This window comes from Zootoca vivipara, chromosome 2 (assembly GCF_965207765.1).
Source record: "Zootoca vivipara chromosome 2, rZooViv2.hap1.1, whole genome shotgun sequence".
Classification (NCBI taxonomy): Eukaryota; Metazoa; Chordata; class Lepidosauria; order Squamata; family Lacertidae; genus Zootoca; species Zootoca vivipara.
Genome location: NC_142584.1, coordinates 18,129,289 through 18,144,440, shown reverse-complemented (window position 1 = coordinate 18,144,440; position 15,152 = coordinate 18,129,289). Strand labels below are relative to the sequence as shown.

At 48.3% G+C, this 15,152-nt stretch overlaps 1 protein-coding gene across 7 annotated transcripts in view; it reads right to left on the bottom strand.

The window, feature by feature from the left end:
- ITGA7 (integrin subunit alpha 7) overlaps window positions 1-15,152 on the bottom strand; it is a 62,338-nt gene that overhangs the window by 18,371 nt on the left and 28,815 nt on the right. For 5 of the 7 annotated variants that reach the window (XM_088661389.1, XM_088661392.1, XM_088661391.1 and 2 more), the window contains 9 exons: window positions 14,523-14,778; window positions 13,537-13,659; window positions 5,964-6,171; window positions 4,840-5,033; window positions 2,998-3,086; window positions 2,693-2,820; window positions 1,382-1,477; window positions 545-606; window positions 124-293 (listed from right to left, as the gene is read on the bottom strand). In XM_088661389.1, the coding sequence (XP_088517515.1) occupies window positions 124-293; window positions 545-606; window positions 1,382-1,477; window positions 2,693-2,820; window positions 2,998-3,086; window positions 4,840-5,033; window positions 5,964-6,171; window positions 13,537-13,659; window positions 14,523-14,778 (1,326 nt within the window). Of the gene's footprint in view, window positions 1-123; window positions 294-544; window positions 607-1,381; window positions 1,478-2,692; window positions 2,821-2,997; window positions 3,087-4,839; window positions 5,034-5,963; window positions 6,172-12,996; window positions 13,117-13,536; window positions 13,660-14,522; window positions 14,779-15,152 lie in introns of all 7 variants that reach the window. The other 2 variants (XM_088661390.1, XM_088661393.1) reach the window with 1 other exon arrangement.

Here is a 15,152-nt window from a genome sequence, read left to right as displayed (position 1 = left end):
CTGCCATACCGCTCCCATCAACTCCCAAGTTCTTTTATTCCTCAATTACTTTTAAGTGGCTGAGCTCCCAAAGCTATTGCAGGTGGTTCTGGCAGCCCAGGGGTGCTCCAGTGAGAAACCCACCTTCAGCTGTAGTGTGGCCTTGGTACAAGAACGGACATGTTGCTGGGGCAGCTCCACTACCCCGGAGAACTGGTGCTCAGCGTCTGTGGGCTTCTGGTTGTGGAAGGTGACTCGGGAAGCCTGGCCTGATTTCCGGTGGTCAGTATCAGCGTCAAAAGTGTACTCAAGCACTGGGGGAAGGAGCGGAGGCTGTGAGTTGGGGCAAGGGAGAGGGCAAAAGAGGAAGAGACAGAAAGCTGCTTCTATTGGTGTCAGGATTCAGCATCTCCTGGGTTTGCTTATTATCTCAGTGCTGAGAGACAGATACTACTAAAAAGTTCAGATGCAACAGGGGGGTGCGGAACACAGTGCGCTGCCTTGTAACCTAGCTAAGCACCACAAGGCAACAAGTAATTACTGGGGAGGCCCAGCCAATACTCACTGATGGATGGGCTGTAGCTTGGGGGGTTGGCAGTGTAGCTGAAGCAGGCTCTTACATCCATGCTAAGGAAGGAAGCAGAGAAGAAACTCTTATTAACAGTAGAACTCTCCTGAGCTCAGTAGGCCTGAACATATCTTGGGTATGGGGTAGCTCCTTTTTCGAGACTTAAAGAGGACTAGTCCTGGATTAAGAGGCCTATGAACACTGAAGTGTGTCACTCCCCCTAGGCAAAATCGAGACTTCCCCCAAATCGTTAGATGTACCCCAAAGACCACACCTGCACTGTGGGATTCTGGCAGGAGATATGCTAACTGGACAAACAGCGCCAGAAAAACAAGGTGCCCGAACCATCAGATAGCTCTGCTCTGGTGACTGTAAAAATCCTGCCCGTAGAGCCACGCAAGGGTTTGGCACAGCGTTAGGTCCACTGGATCAGATAAAGGTAAAAAGGTAAAGGACCCCTGGACGGTTAAGTCCAGTCAAAGGCAACTATGGGGTTTGCGGTGCTCATCTCGCTTTCAGGCCGAGGGAGCCACTGTTTGTCCGCAGACAGATTTCCGGGCCATGTGGCCAGGAGGACTAAACCACTTCTGGAGCAACGGAACACTGTGACAGAAACCAGAGCGCACGGAAACACCGTTTATCTTACCGCCTATTTATCTACTTGCACTGGTGTGATTTCAAACTGGGGCATATCTAACAACATGCAAGAGGATAAGGCAACAGGTGTATAGGCGCATTCTTGAAAGCACCATTTGGCATCACCTGTGAAAGGGAACGGGAAGAGTGGCAAAGAAGCAAGGAAAGAGACTGTGCATTAAGAAGACTAGTTCTCACCAAATGCCTACATGGTGGCGGCAGTTCATAGCCTCCAGGTCAACATTCTGGGGGGAGATGGTGACATTTCTGGAGATGCGGATGACAGGTCGGGATCTAAAATGTAGATTGGACATGCATAAGAGATTGGATCACTTGCAGACAAATTTGGGTGGGTGGGTGGGTGTGTCATTGGACCCTGCCTGGTAATGCAGTGTTCTTAAGAAGGTTGTTGCTTGCTGTGCATTCGAGGAAACTCCAACAGAACATCCAAGTAAGGATGGGAAAGCTCCCAGATGTAAGCGAAGAGATATTTTATCTTCCCTGTCTTGCTTTCTCTGTTTCCCCCTACAAAGTCCCAGCAACGTCCATGCTTTCTATCAGCCTCTTTCTGACACACATTGCAGCAGCAGCAGCAGCAGAAGGAAAGGACATTTTACAAAAGTCTGAACAGTCACATCACAGTGGTGATGGAGTCCAGAAGCCAGCCACCTTCCTGTGCTGACATAAGCAATCTCTTTTGCAGAACGGTTTGGCTGCAGGAGTTCTGGATTTGGACTACAGTTTCGGTGTCATCCCTTGGTGACCATAGATTATGTGGTGGTCAGCAGCTTTCAGGAGATTCTGTACAGAGCCCATGGATGTGTCGTGGCCCCTGGCTTATCCCATTCCAAAGGAAGTGAAACAGTGCACATTGCTATCTAAAGAGTCCCACTGCTGCAAGACTATTAAGTCCAGAGTCTAAAAAAAAAAATTACCAACGTGCATCAGTGAAATAGAGGGACCTGAGAGACAAGGAGCATGGCAATGGGGGCACCAGGCAGTGGTCACGAAACCAAAACCTAGCCACCCAGAGAGCCCTAAAGTGAAGCCTCCCCCAAGTCAGCACCCCTCAGGGCCAGAATCATACAATCACTAAGCCCACCTTGGTCTCAAATTCCTGCACTGAACCTGGCAAAAATGACAAATTGTACAGCTATGCCAGACCTTGATGGATTAAATAGGCAGCATGGGGCTGTCCGGGGGTCTGATGCTCCAGTATGATCTTATCTGCTACTTGTACTGACTCTCTATTGTTGGGTCTGCTCTGCCACAGGGATCTCCTCCTGCTATCTGGTCTTCTGCTTGCAAGCAGGAGAAGACAGGACAAGAGAATCTCCCAGTGAAAGAGGAGCACCCCATGCCTTCTTAAGGGAAAGCAGCTGTGTGAGACTGTGGGTTAAATACGGTCATGACTGTGAATCCATAGGGCTAGTTGCTGTACTGCAATGTATTTTATGCATCTCAAATCAATGAGGATTCATTCCTCTGTCCTTTTTTTTTAATGCTCACCTGTATAGGACTACTGTGTTGGAAAGAGATCCCACTAGGAGATCTGGGTAGAGGTTGCCATCAATATCCAACCCTCCAGAAAAGGAATATCCAAACATCTTGACGCCAACACTCTCCCCAGTCAGAATCTGCAGAGGATGATGGGGGCAAAACAGGGTAGTAGTGGTGATATATTGGATCATGATTTGGGGTGAGAGCAAAGGAAGGATGCACAGCCAAGAGGGAAATGGGAGGAAGGCCACAGGAATGCAGTGTTCCCCAAATCGCTCCCCTTTTACTGCAAGGTGGGGATAAGGGAGACTGACCTGAGCAGGTTTGGTGACAAACCCTGAATTACTGCCGTGATAGATGTAGACCTTGCCATCGCCATCCAATGGGGCTCCCACTGCAAAGTCTGGAAGAAAACGAACAACAGCAATGGTAAGAACTGTCCCTGCCTCCCACATTAACGGACTTCTTATTGGCTCTCAGAAATGAACTGAGATGTATAATTCTACCCAGATATATTGAAGAGCCACAATGCCACATCAAGGAAGCCCCATCTATTGTCGCATGGTGCCTGGGCAAAAATGGCTGCAGGTGCATCAGACCCACCTGCCAGCATTTCACACGCAGCCAACCTAATTTCAGACTCTCACATAATTGCATACTGCCACAGATCATCTTAATGTACATAGTAGTCTACAAAGCAGGCACACCTTGCCCTATCTTTATCACATAAACCAGGGCAGCACAAGATATCCACACCTCTGAGATCATCACATCCTCTTGCATTTTTTTCCTGTTTCACATTTGCACGTACGCAGCTACTCCCCCTCCTTTAACCTGCCCATGTTTTTCTCCCATCTTGATCCTCAAGAGTCATACACTTCAGTCATAAACATGCACACTTGGAAGTTCATTCCACTGATGCAAAGGGAGATGGCTTTCAAATGCAGACACTCAGCTCGATTCCTAGATTTCCCTTGTCATGAGCCATGACCTAGAAACCATGCTTCTTGCCCAGAGCTGGAAAGATGCAAGATACCTATTAGGGTGGACTGGCAGATGAAACTATTGGATTACATTACACAGAGATGGCAAGATTAACCGGGAAAATCAGAAATCGGGAGGATCAAAACTTCAACAAGGAATGGGACAAATTTATATTGTATCTGAAAGACTACTGTAAACACTTGAATTTGGCAGGTTTTAAATAACTCTTGCAATGATACATAGATTTTGGATTCAGTGGAGGACTGCAAAATAGGTGGAGTTAAAATATGCAGTTAAAAAAAGTTACTTAAGAACCCACGGAGGAGGGAAGTCTTAAGATTCAGAAGAATCTTGTGCAACTTTTGTTATTTGTAATAATATTATTTATGTGAATGACTTTGTAAAAATCAAATAAAAACTATTTCGAAAAAAACCCCCAAAACCATGCACTGCATAATGGATGTCTCAGAGGAGGATGAGGTTATAGCTCCATCCTGGAGGGAAGAATTGGCAGGAACTTCATCAAAACCCCTTAACTCAGCAGCTGAGCATCTCTGCATCGTATGCAGAAGGTTCCAGGTTCAATCCCCGGGTAGGGCTGCAAATGTCCTTCATCTGAAACTCTGGGGAGCTTCCAGACAGACCAATGGTCTGGCTCAGTATAAGGCAGCTTCGCTATGCCTCCCCCAATGACTTCAAAACCAGTGGAGATATGTCAAAACAGTAACCTAGATTCTTTCAGCCGTAGGACACAGTCCTGCTGCTCTCCTCTAGTTCAGAAGAGTCTCCCATAGTAGCCCTGTCTCTCCAAGCTACAGGAGTCAAAGACTGCAAAATAAGGAAAGGAGCCCTTTAACAACAAGTCAGCCCCTCTTGGGAGGAGGGCCATACTACACTACTTGCCCAGTCAACATATAGAAGGCTTCAGTTCTAGCTAGGTGCTTGCAGAGGCAACAGCTTGTTTAGCTGCCACAGGGAGCTCTCCGTGGTCCTGCAGGTGCTGTTGGTACCTTGGACTTACGCCTTGAATTGCTGACTCAGACCATTGATTGGATACCACTGTGCTTCCCCTGTGACCCTTGACAGGACACCCCCTGCCTCTAAACCTACAGTCATAGCTACTTCAAGCAGACCAATTCAAGAGCCCCCACAGGCTCTCTCAGTTCTCTCACCTTGGAAGCCGTCTTGGTTGAGGTCTCCAACAGCCCCCACTGTGATGCCAAACATAGAGTCATAGGAACCATTGAGGCGGATGGGGAGGACATTGTCCCAGTGCCCTGCCTGGTTGATATAAACGTAGACTGCTCCTCCGATCCCTTCCTTGCGGTCAAAGAGGTTCGGTGCTCCGACCACCAGGTCCATCCAGCTAGAGACAACATGCAGTGAGTTCGGCTGCCATGGAAAAACCCATTGCTCTTAGAGTATCCGTAACCACATTGGATTCCCAGAATGGGAAACAGAGCAAGCGACTCAAAACCTCTTATAGCAAAACCAACACATTGCTACTCTTCATTCACTGTGCTGTGAGTCGTATTCTCCCCTGCTAGGGGTTGTGCATCCAGAAGCCCACAGGGAAGACATTATCGCCCACATCTTTTCCAAGAGTGGAATTGCTAATCCCATGGAATAATAGGATTCCACATTTTAGATGGGATGTAGCTACTCCTATTTTCCCCCACGCAGCTCACTTTCTGAAGGACTGTTAATCCACCAGGGGGGAAAAACAGCCTGATTTGTTACTATGCATTTATTGGCAATTTAATGTGCAGAAACCAGGTGGGTGCAGCCTTTTGTATCATGGAGATAAACAGCACTGCTTAGTACTGTAGTGTCTGCACCTCAAGATGCTACATTAGCCAGCTGAAATATTGACAACCCTATCCCCACCCCCACCCACAGTCCAAGAGGGAAGAACACATCCAAATGTTATTGGACTACAACTCCCATCATCCCTGACTATGGTTAGCTGGGGCTGATGGACATTGGAGTCCAACAACATTAGGAGAGCCTCAGGTTCCATACCTCTAGTTTAGTTTGACACTGTTCTAGCTGCTACACCATAGTGGCTCTCACAATGTGTGTTAGGAGTCCATTATCTTGTAAATCACTGGAGCAAGTTGTAAACCAAACCCAGTTCTAACGTCTCCTGTATCCCTTGCCCACCTGTGCTGTAACTCCTGCTAGTTGGGCATCTTATGCTCTTATTACCACCCAACAGACCAGGGTGGCCTTTAAAACAGAGAATGGGCCCAAGCATCATTCGGGCAGAATGCTCCCTCCATCATATCTTGCTCACCCATCATGATTGAGGTCCACCACAGCCAAGGAATAGCCAAAGGATGAAGTGAGCTTCTCTCCTGGGATGATAACCTCAGGCACCAGGCGGTTGACGTTGTCTTTGTGCAGGATCACCACAGCTCCTGTATGGTTGGCTCGAGGAGCCCCTGTTACAAAACTCAGCTCATTCTTCCTGGTAATCCCCACTCCAGAGTCAAGGGAAAACCCTGGAACAACAGAAAAGCATGTTAATGATCACGGAGGGTGAGGCTGTTATGGAAAGGTGTTAGTATGAAAAGACGTATGCGGTCCCCAAATCACCAGTAAAAGCTTTAAAGTCATAAGATCTCAATGCTGGTCCAACTCTTGGCTTCTGAACTTAGTGTGCACATGCGCATGTACACAATGCACGTTGTACGAACCACCAATGCTTAGAAACTGTCCATTTCATTTGGGTCGAGGGTGTCAATGAAAGCTGTTATTTTCGCAATTTTGTTTCATTGGAAAACTGCTTACACATGTGAACAAAGCTATTTCTTAAATCCTAGGTAGCCAGATTTGTTCTCCCTTTTCTCAACTTCTTGCTTTTCACCTATCCCATGTTAGCCTCAGTGGGTAAGATAAGGAACATGTCATCTGCCTCCTCTGCTGCTTGGAGCTGGAATTGGATATCTTCATGTTTCTTGACAGTTGGGCTAATTTAGGGTTTGTCCACACTTACCTTTCCAGGCATGGTCTGTGCTTTAAAGCTCTGTGTTTGAGCACCCTCTTTTTCTGCTCTGGAGCTTGCCCCATGAAAACCCGCTCTTTAAAGCTCAATTGGAGCAAACAGCAATCCGAGAAAAACCGGAATTGACTTTGGTCCGATTGACCGCTAGAGAGTGAATTATTGCTGGGAAAGCTCAGAGGTAACACCACCCCCTCCCCCCAAAAAAAATTGGGCACAGAGCTTTAAGCACATACCTGTGGCTAGAAAGAGCAGGGCAAAATATGTGTGGGATAAGCTCGTAATGGCCAACCCACAACACAAGTGTCACAAGCAGCTGGGGTTTGTAGCATATCTAGCCATGAATATGGATAATTTGGGTCTGCCTAATTATGATTTACAGCAGGTCAGCCTCCAGCACGCTGACCTCCAGAAGTTGTTGGACTCCAACTCCCATCAGCCCCAGCCAGCGGAACAAATGGTATGGGATGATAGGAATTGGAGTCCAACGATGTCTGACCAACACCAGGGTGGGGAAGCCTGCACTAAAGAATGGGCTTCTTAAAGGAGGAGCAGGTTTTGTCCAAGGACTGCGAAACATGCACAGACCAGGAGCAGGATGTCCAGCTGACTGGTTTTAAAGCAGCCACCTTCTTTAAGATTATTATCATTATTATTATTATTAGTTCTCTAAAGAGCTGCTGCTGTTGCTTTTTAAAGCTGGGCTTCAGCATCACAACAAAGGGCAATTAAAATTTATACACATTTTAATTAATTAACAAATGCAACCGAGAAACATGTCAACCAGCTGCAGAAGGAGGGTCAGGGATGCCTCCCACCACCTCTCATAGCTGTGGAGTTAAAGACTTCTCATAACCAAAAAAACCCTGCCTTTCTGAAAAGGTTCTTCCTGCAGGAAAAGCCCGTGGACTCTCCACCCCCTGCTTCCCGCCCACACTCTCTCCCTGTCACCCCCTTCCCCACTGTGTGTTGTGGGAGCCAGAGAACTGGGAGAAAGTCCATGGCTGAGGGGTGGACACTGGCCAAGAATGCAAATGTGACTCCTTATATATATACATTACAAGTAGCCTCTGCGTGGTGGGATGGGAAGCAGCAGGAGGCCTGGGGCCTCTGCTCTGGAGAGGAGAAGGCTTTCGATAGATGCGTTTGATAGGGCATGCAAGGCTTTCCCCGGAAAGCAGCCCTCAAGGCATAGGCTGCCTACGTACCACCATACATTGAAAGCACGTGACGTCCCCCAAGAATCCTGGGAACTGCAGTTTGTTCCCAGGATGCTGGAATGACAACTCTTCTCTGCTTTTCAGCCACAACCATTTTCCAGCCCCAAAAGCACATGGGACTTGAAAAGAGGGAAGAATAAATGAAAGGAGGGAAAATGCAACAGCCAGGACGACTCTTCCAGAGCAGCAGTGAAGCCTGCTGGCGTGGCAGGGCTCAAACGACGAAAGCGCTGGCACTAAACCACAGTGGGTAGCTCTAAAATATCCCTTGAAGAACCAAGATCAAACTTCGAAGGGATGGTGTTAGGTTGCAGGGGAAATGGGAAAAGGCACTTTGTAGCCCCAGTACTAAAATCTGGTCTTACCCATACCCATGACACAGCCATTGCTCAGAGTTGGCCAACGTGGTGACTATGGCTCCCATCAGCCCCACCCAGCATGATCAAAGGTTAGAGAAGATGAGAGTTCTGGGGTGGAACTCAAAGTCATGCTAAGGTGACCTTTGCTTGCCAGGTGGAAACATTTCCCCTCTTTTTCTGGCGCATGCTGTTCTGGGGGGGGGGGTACTCCTGGATCCAGCAGGGTGGAGGAAAGAGGGGAAATCCCTGCAATGCCAGTGGGACTCATTGCACTGGTCTCTGCTAGCGCAACTATTTAGTTGAATTTGGCCTACAGTCCAGTGACATCCGGAGGGCAACGTGTTGGATACCCCATCTATCTAAGAGCTATCTCAGGCAGGAGGGGCTGTAATGGGTGAAATGGCAGCTGGGTGGGAAGCAAAGGCACACTGTGGCTGGCATGCATGCAAGAGCAGTCCGTAAGCTGGGTGGGAGACTGGGAGGGTTGCAGGAGGCAGGCTGTTGGAGGAAGGTGGGGCTGGAAAGAAGCAGGTGTGAACTAAGACAGGAAATCTTGGGCCCCAGGATAGTTCTCTGGTTTTTCAAAACCCCTGGCACTTCTCCAAGCAGGGCTGGTCCTTTGCCACCCCTCGTCCTCCTCCATCAGCAGCAGCTGAATCTCACTAGGTTCCTATCCTACTATGAGACAAAGGATGCTCTATTTGAGGACAGCAAGGGGCGGGGACAACTATGAGTAGACAGGTGCCCTACAGCCCTGTTCCTGTTCAGTGATTGGCCCACTGTAATCCCAGGAAGGTCTGGTGCATTAGCGCAGGGGTGAGGACTCCGGATGCTGCTGGACCTCCCAGCATCCCTGACCATAGTGGTTGGGGCTAATGAGAGTTGGGAGTCCAACAATATTTGGAGGCCAGAAGGTTCCCTATCCCTGTCTTAGAAGGTAAAAGGTAAAGGTAAAAGACCCCTGGATAGTTAAGTCCAGTCAAAGGCAACTATGGGGTTGTGGCGCTCATCTCGCTTTCAGGCCGAGGGAGCCAGCGTTTGTCCACAGACAGCTTTCTGGGCCATGTGACCAGCATGACTAAACTGCTTCTGGCTCAACGGAACACCGTGACGGAAGCCAGAGCTCATGGAAACGCCATTTACCTTCCTGCCACAGCAGTACCTATTTATCTACTTGCACTGGCGTGCTTTAGAACTGCTAGGTTGGCAGGAGCTGGGACAGAGTAACGGGAGTTCACTCTGTTGCGGGGATTCGAACTGCCGACCTTCTGATCGGCAAGCCCAAGAGGCTCAGTGGTTTAGACCACAGCGCCACTTGCATCTTAGAATATAGGAGAACACATGATGGACCAAGCATGAAGCTCCTGCATCAGGTAGGATCAGCCAGAATGAACATTCCTCCCCACTGCTTAGTACCAAGCATGCAGACAGGCACAAGCAACACAGATACCATGCAACAAGGGGCAGTCAGTGGGAAAAGGGTGGTTCTAGGCTCCCCTAAGTGCCAACCCCCACATCTGCAGTCTAATCCTGCTCCTCTCACACTACATAGTTTCCCCCACTCCTGTTTTACCTTTCTTGTCTATGCTATGGTAAATGTATCTGTGAGCCACACAGCAGTTCCTACCCCACCTGCAGCTTTTCACCCCACTGCTCCCCACCCCCCAGCTTACAATGACCCACCTTGCTCCTCAGCTGGTGCCCTGCTGACTAGCATTTACAGCAGAGGATTGGCAACGGATGATGCCGGTCCCTAAGGCGTACAGTCTACCCCCCCCTTCAACGCCGCCATCACCTCCAGTTGCCAAATGTCTCTGCCACCTCCAGCCAACAGAGCTGGGTGAAGTTGGGGGCCAAATGTTAATAGGGGCCCTTCACAGCTCTACAGAGGAGAGGTGTCCATTCAAATCACTAGAACTCAGGGTCAGCCAATGAAACTTACTGAAGGCAGATTCAGGAGAAGCAAAAGGAAGTGCAAATTGATATGCAATGTGAAATTAGCTCACTGAGTCCATTGCTACAGGATGGGAGGACAGGCTATTAGCATAAATAGCTCTTAAAAGGGTTAGCCATGCTCACTGGGCATAGGTCTATCTGCAGTTGGTAGCTGTAATATCAAGAAACTGAATCCTCTTCAAGCAGACAGGATACCTCTAATTAATATATACTGGATATTAATAACAGAGTGCAACTACCTTTTTCACACCCCACTTGAGAGCTCCCTGTCCGAGACAAGACCACATAGATCTATGGCCAGACATCACACTCTTATGTTCTTTCAGAGCTCCCTGCACCTCTGGTGTTGGTCAGGCCAAAGGGCACCCAGACTTCAGAGGAGCCTGTAGCCAGGCTTGGAGCAGTCACCATCCCCTGTCAGTCACCGGTGCAAGATTTCCACCACAAGGAACCTGGAGGGTTTGCAGCCTGTGTTTGCTCATGAGAGCAAACCATAGTTAACAGCAGGCCATGAAAACACTGATTGCTCCAGCATCACTCCTCCCCTAGAGGGAGCAACAGACCACAACCCACAGTTTGGAGTTAACAACTCAAACCAGGTATCATGGTTTGGTTTGGTTTGGTTTGGTTTCATTCCAAACAGACAGCAGTGTGAAGCCAAGGTCTGAGTGGGCATCTTGGAAAGCTCCTCTGTGTCAAAAATGGCCTTCATGTAAAAAGTGAGTGCATCGGAGAGAAGTGTCCCAGCTCAGACTTCTCTCTTATGTGCTACCTTCCAACAGGTACAGAGCTTATGATGTAGGAGAGCATTCAAGCCTGCAGTCCCACACATGTCCTTGTTAGAATCGTAGACCTGTAGGGTTGGAAAGGGATCTCGAGGGTCATCGAGTCCAACCCCCTGCAACGGAGGAATCTTTGGCCCAACATGGGGCTCAAACCCATGGCCCTGAGATTAAGAGCCTCATGCTCTACCGACTGAGCTACCCCCCACCTGAAGGCAGACATTGCAAGATGCTTTTTTCAAAACATTCAAGTTGGTTCTGAGTGCATGTATGCAATGTTTGCATTGGGGCATGTTTGAGTGTGTGTATGTGTGTGTTTGTGTGTGTAAAGTTGCTATTTATACACTGGGAAATTTGCCTGCTACTTCTTTTTTTGGGTGCTTGTTTGTTTTTGTGGAATGCCGTGCATTATCTGGAATCTGGCACCCATTCCCAGGAATCTCATCTTTCATTTCTTGAAAACAGCAAGAATACAATCCAGCCAAAAGCAAAGCACTTTTAAGTTGCACTGGAAGAACTGACCATGTGCTCCACTCTTAATTCTTATTATTGCTTTTATACTCCACCTTTCCTCCAAGGAGAATGGTTCTTCTTTCTCTCCCCCATTTCATCCTCACAACAACCCTGTGAGGTAGGTTACTCACAGAGAGGTGGTGGCCGGCCCAAGGTCAACCAGTTAAGTGCAATCATATGCCTGTTTACTCAGAAGGAAGTCCCCACAGTGTTCACTGGGGACTCATCTCCAGATAAGTGTGCATAGAATTGCATCCTAGGTTATCTCTCCCCCACTGAAGACTCTGCCGTAAAAGAGCTTGGTTGAGACTGCGATTCAGGTTTCTAGCTGTCAGGGTTGTAAGGATATATTTTGCAGTATCAGCAAAAGATGCTCCTGTTAGGAAGGTAGAACTTCTGTGACCAAGCTCAAACCTTCCCTTCACATGGCTATAACTCCCTCTCTTGTGACGTTTTCCACTCCAATCTAGGCTTACAGCTCAACATTTGGCTTCCTTTCCAGTTCTACTGTCCCTTTCACACACACAAAATTGAAAATTCTATATCAGGCATCCCCAAACTTCGGCCCTCCAGATGTTTTGGACTACAATTCCCATCTTCCCCAACCACTGGTCCTGTTAGCTAGGGATCATGGGAGTTGTAGGCCAAAACATCTGGAGGGCCGCAGTTTGGGGGTTGCCTGTTCTATATTGTCTCAGAAGCTCAGATAATACTGGGATGAAACTAAAAAATACCAACATTATGCAAGAAAACTTCTTCAATGCAGCCCATGTTCTTCAAAGCACACACAAAACCTCTTGTGCTCCTCTACCTCTTCTCTAATTGTTTTAAACATAGGTTTCGTTTGTTTATATGTTTCAAATCTTTTTAAGCTGCCCTTTATTTTTTAAAAAAAGACTCCAGGGACTATACAAAAGTGCAAATAAGATTCACGTGACATATGAACAGAATTTAAAACCAACAAATAAATGAAATGCAAGACATAGGTTTAAAAAATCAAAAACAACAAAACCCCAAAAGCTTAAAAAAAACAGAGATAAACAGAATTCACCTGCCACTGAAAAGCTTATAATGTTGGTGCCAGAATGCCTCCTTAAGGAGGGCTTTCCAAATATTAGAAAAGGCCCACGGCAAAAAGCCAATTTAATACCTAAGATACTAATGGTAATGCATACAGAAACTAACTGCACCTAGAGGTCAGTTATTATGAAGCCACTTACCCAGAACTGCTTCTCCTAAATCTGTCATAGCCACCTAAATTACCTGACTATTGCTAAATCAGAATCTGCAGCTTTCTGCTCTATTCCACTACACTCATGTATTGGTGGGTTTGGGGGGGTGAGGGGTTGCTGGGGCTGACAAAACACAACAGAAAGGGGAGAACAACATACACTAGCAGAAAAAAAAAGAAATGCTAAGGAAGAAGAGGGATTTCCAGGGAGAAAGGGCGAGAGGCAGAAATCACAGGAGACGGGCACACCAACACCTTACAAACCTAAGTAACTATTGAGGGCCACATCTCCAACACTCCCGGGAACCCGTTCGCTGGGCTCTGGCGTTTTATAGACCAGCTGGTCAGGGTCTGAGCTATCAATGTTTGTCACAAACAATATCCCTGCAAGGCCAACGGAAGGAAAGAGAGAGAGAGAAGAGAGAGAGGTTAGCAGTATGAGAAACCTTGGCGCCCAGGCAGGGAAGCATCACAGAGTCGGGGAGACTTAGCAGGGCCTGGGTCGCACCTGGCTGGGATTTTTTCCAGCATTGCCTTGTCTCTGAGCCACCAGTGTCGGCAACTGGCAAATCGGTTAAGCCAGGTTTGCCCTAAGGTCATGAGAATGAAATGTCTGCTTATTGAGAATCCCACAAATAAGGGTTCTCGTTATTATTTTTTATGATCGTTGGTTGTATTTATGGCTATCCTTGAAGCCAGAAGCTCCTTTCCAGATGTTGCTCTTTAGCCTCATCAACACCCTGCCCTGCGGGTGGCCTGTCCAATTGCTCTGCGATGCTTCGCCTGCTGGGCGCAACCCCGTACCAAGGTAGCTGTTGGCAGGCAAGGGGATGAGCGAGGGGTCCTGGTCCTTCTCTCCCCCGGCTTCATACGGCCCGTCGTCGTAGTAACTCAAATTCAAGCCACTCAGCTCTGCCCGTATGGTCCCTGCCAAACCAAACACCTGTTAGTGATTGGCGGGGGGGGGAGGAAGAGGTTGGGTTGAGGATCCGCGGCCTCACAGCACAGTACGACAGCAATGCGTGGGTGAATTGCACATTGCAGTTTTCCCAGCTATCTCCAATGAGACTCGGAAGCTGTACCTGGTTCATCCACCAGGTCCATATGGGGTGTGTGGGTTCACAACCCAGCAGGTACTCAGAACTGGAACGCTCATTGGGCTGTTCCAATTGGCAAAGAGATGGCAGGGGTGCGTGATGAGCATGGCGATTGGTGATTCACGTGGTTCTGACACCCCTGACTACTAGGCAATCAAAGGTCAGAACTGCCATGCATCCCACTAGCGTTTCCTTGGAGGAGGTGTAAATCACCAGCAATGCACAAGGGGTGCTGCTGATCAAGGTGGGAGCACCCAGTGACTTTTCCATCTGCCACAGAGGTGCAGTACTGGTCATGTTGGATAAGGGCCTTTGCTCAATGACAAAGCACATGCGGGAAGTCCTGATTTCACTCCTGCCATCCTCCGGGGAGGGGGGAATTCTGTCTGAAACCCTGGGGAGCAGCTGCCGGTCAGTGCAGACAATACTGAGCAGAATGAACCAGAGGTCTGACCAGGCGGCTCCCTGTGCTCCCAAGGAAATGGAAATCGCAAGGATGGTGCTCTCTGGCCCTGCTCCATTCTCTAATTTTGGGGGAAGCAACAGGACCTTCACCAACTGACCTGCTGGAAGCTATCATAGCCTCCAAACCCAGCACAGTTGGTTTACATAACACTGATGGGTGTCAGGTCAGAGCTGTGTTATTTAACGCTCCCCACGCCCCCTGGGTCAGGCATATGTGTGGCAGCTTACCCTTCCAGTTGTAGGTACCAGGCGCTCCAAAGAGGATATAATGCCTATCTGCAGTGAAGCCGGTCGCCACTCCTTGCTGGCAGAAGCCAAAGCGGTCGTGTCCCTGTGGCCGCCCTTCACAGAATTTCCACTCGCCGCCATCCAGTTCGTCAGAGACTTGCAGCCCCTCGCTGAGCATGTAGCAGCGGCCGATTACGTCCCTCGTCTCCAGAGATTCGTTTACCCGGTTCCGTGCTTCGTACAAGTGGGCACAGGTCTGGGATACATGGGAAGGGAAAGGACATGGCAAAGTGGGTTAGGAAAAAAAAATCTGCTGCCTTCTGGCATCCCTGCACAGAACTGCATGGTTATATCAAACATTTAACCCAGGAAGCTATTTACGTGGCTTAATTCCTCCCTTATGGTATCTAAGCAGAAGGTATTTAAATGTCCCGATATGGAAGACCATATGACAACATTTACTCCAAGCTAAGTCAGTTCTTGGGTAAAAAGGCTTGGGGGCAAAATGCCATGTGGTCATGCAAAACAGTCCAAGATTTCTTGCATACTGAGGACACACACATAAACAGGTGGAAGGGGAATATCCCAGGGTGAGAAACCAATAATGCTGTTAGAAGATTCCAAAAAGCA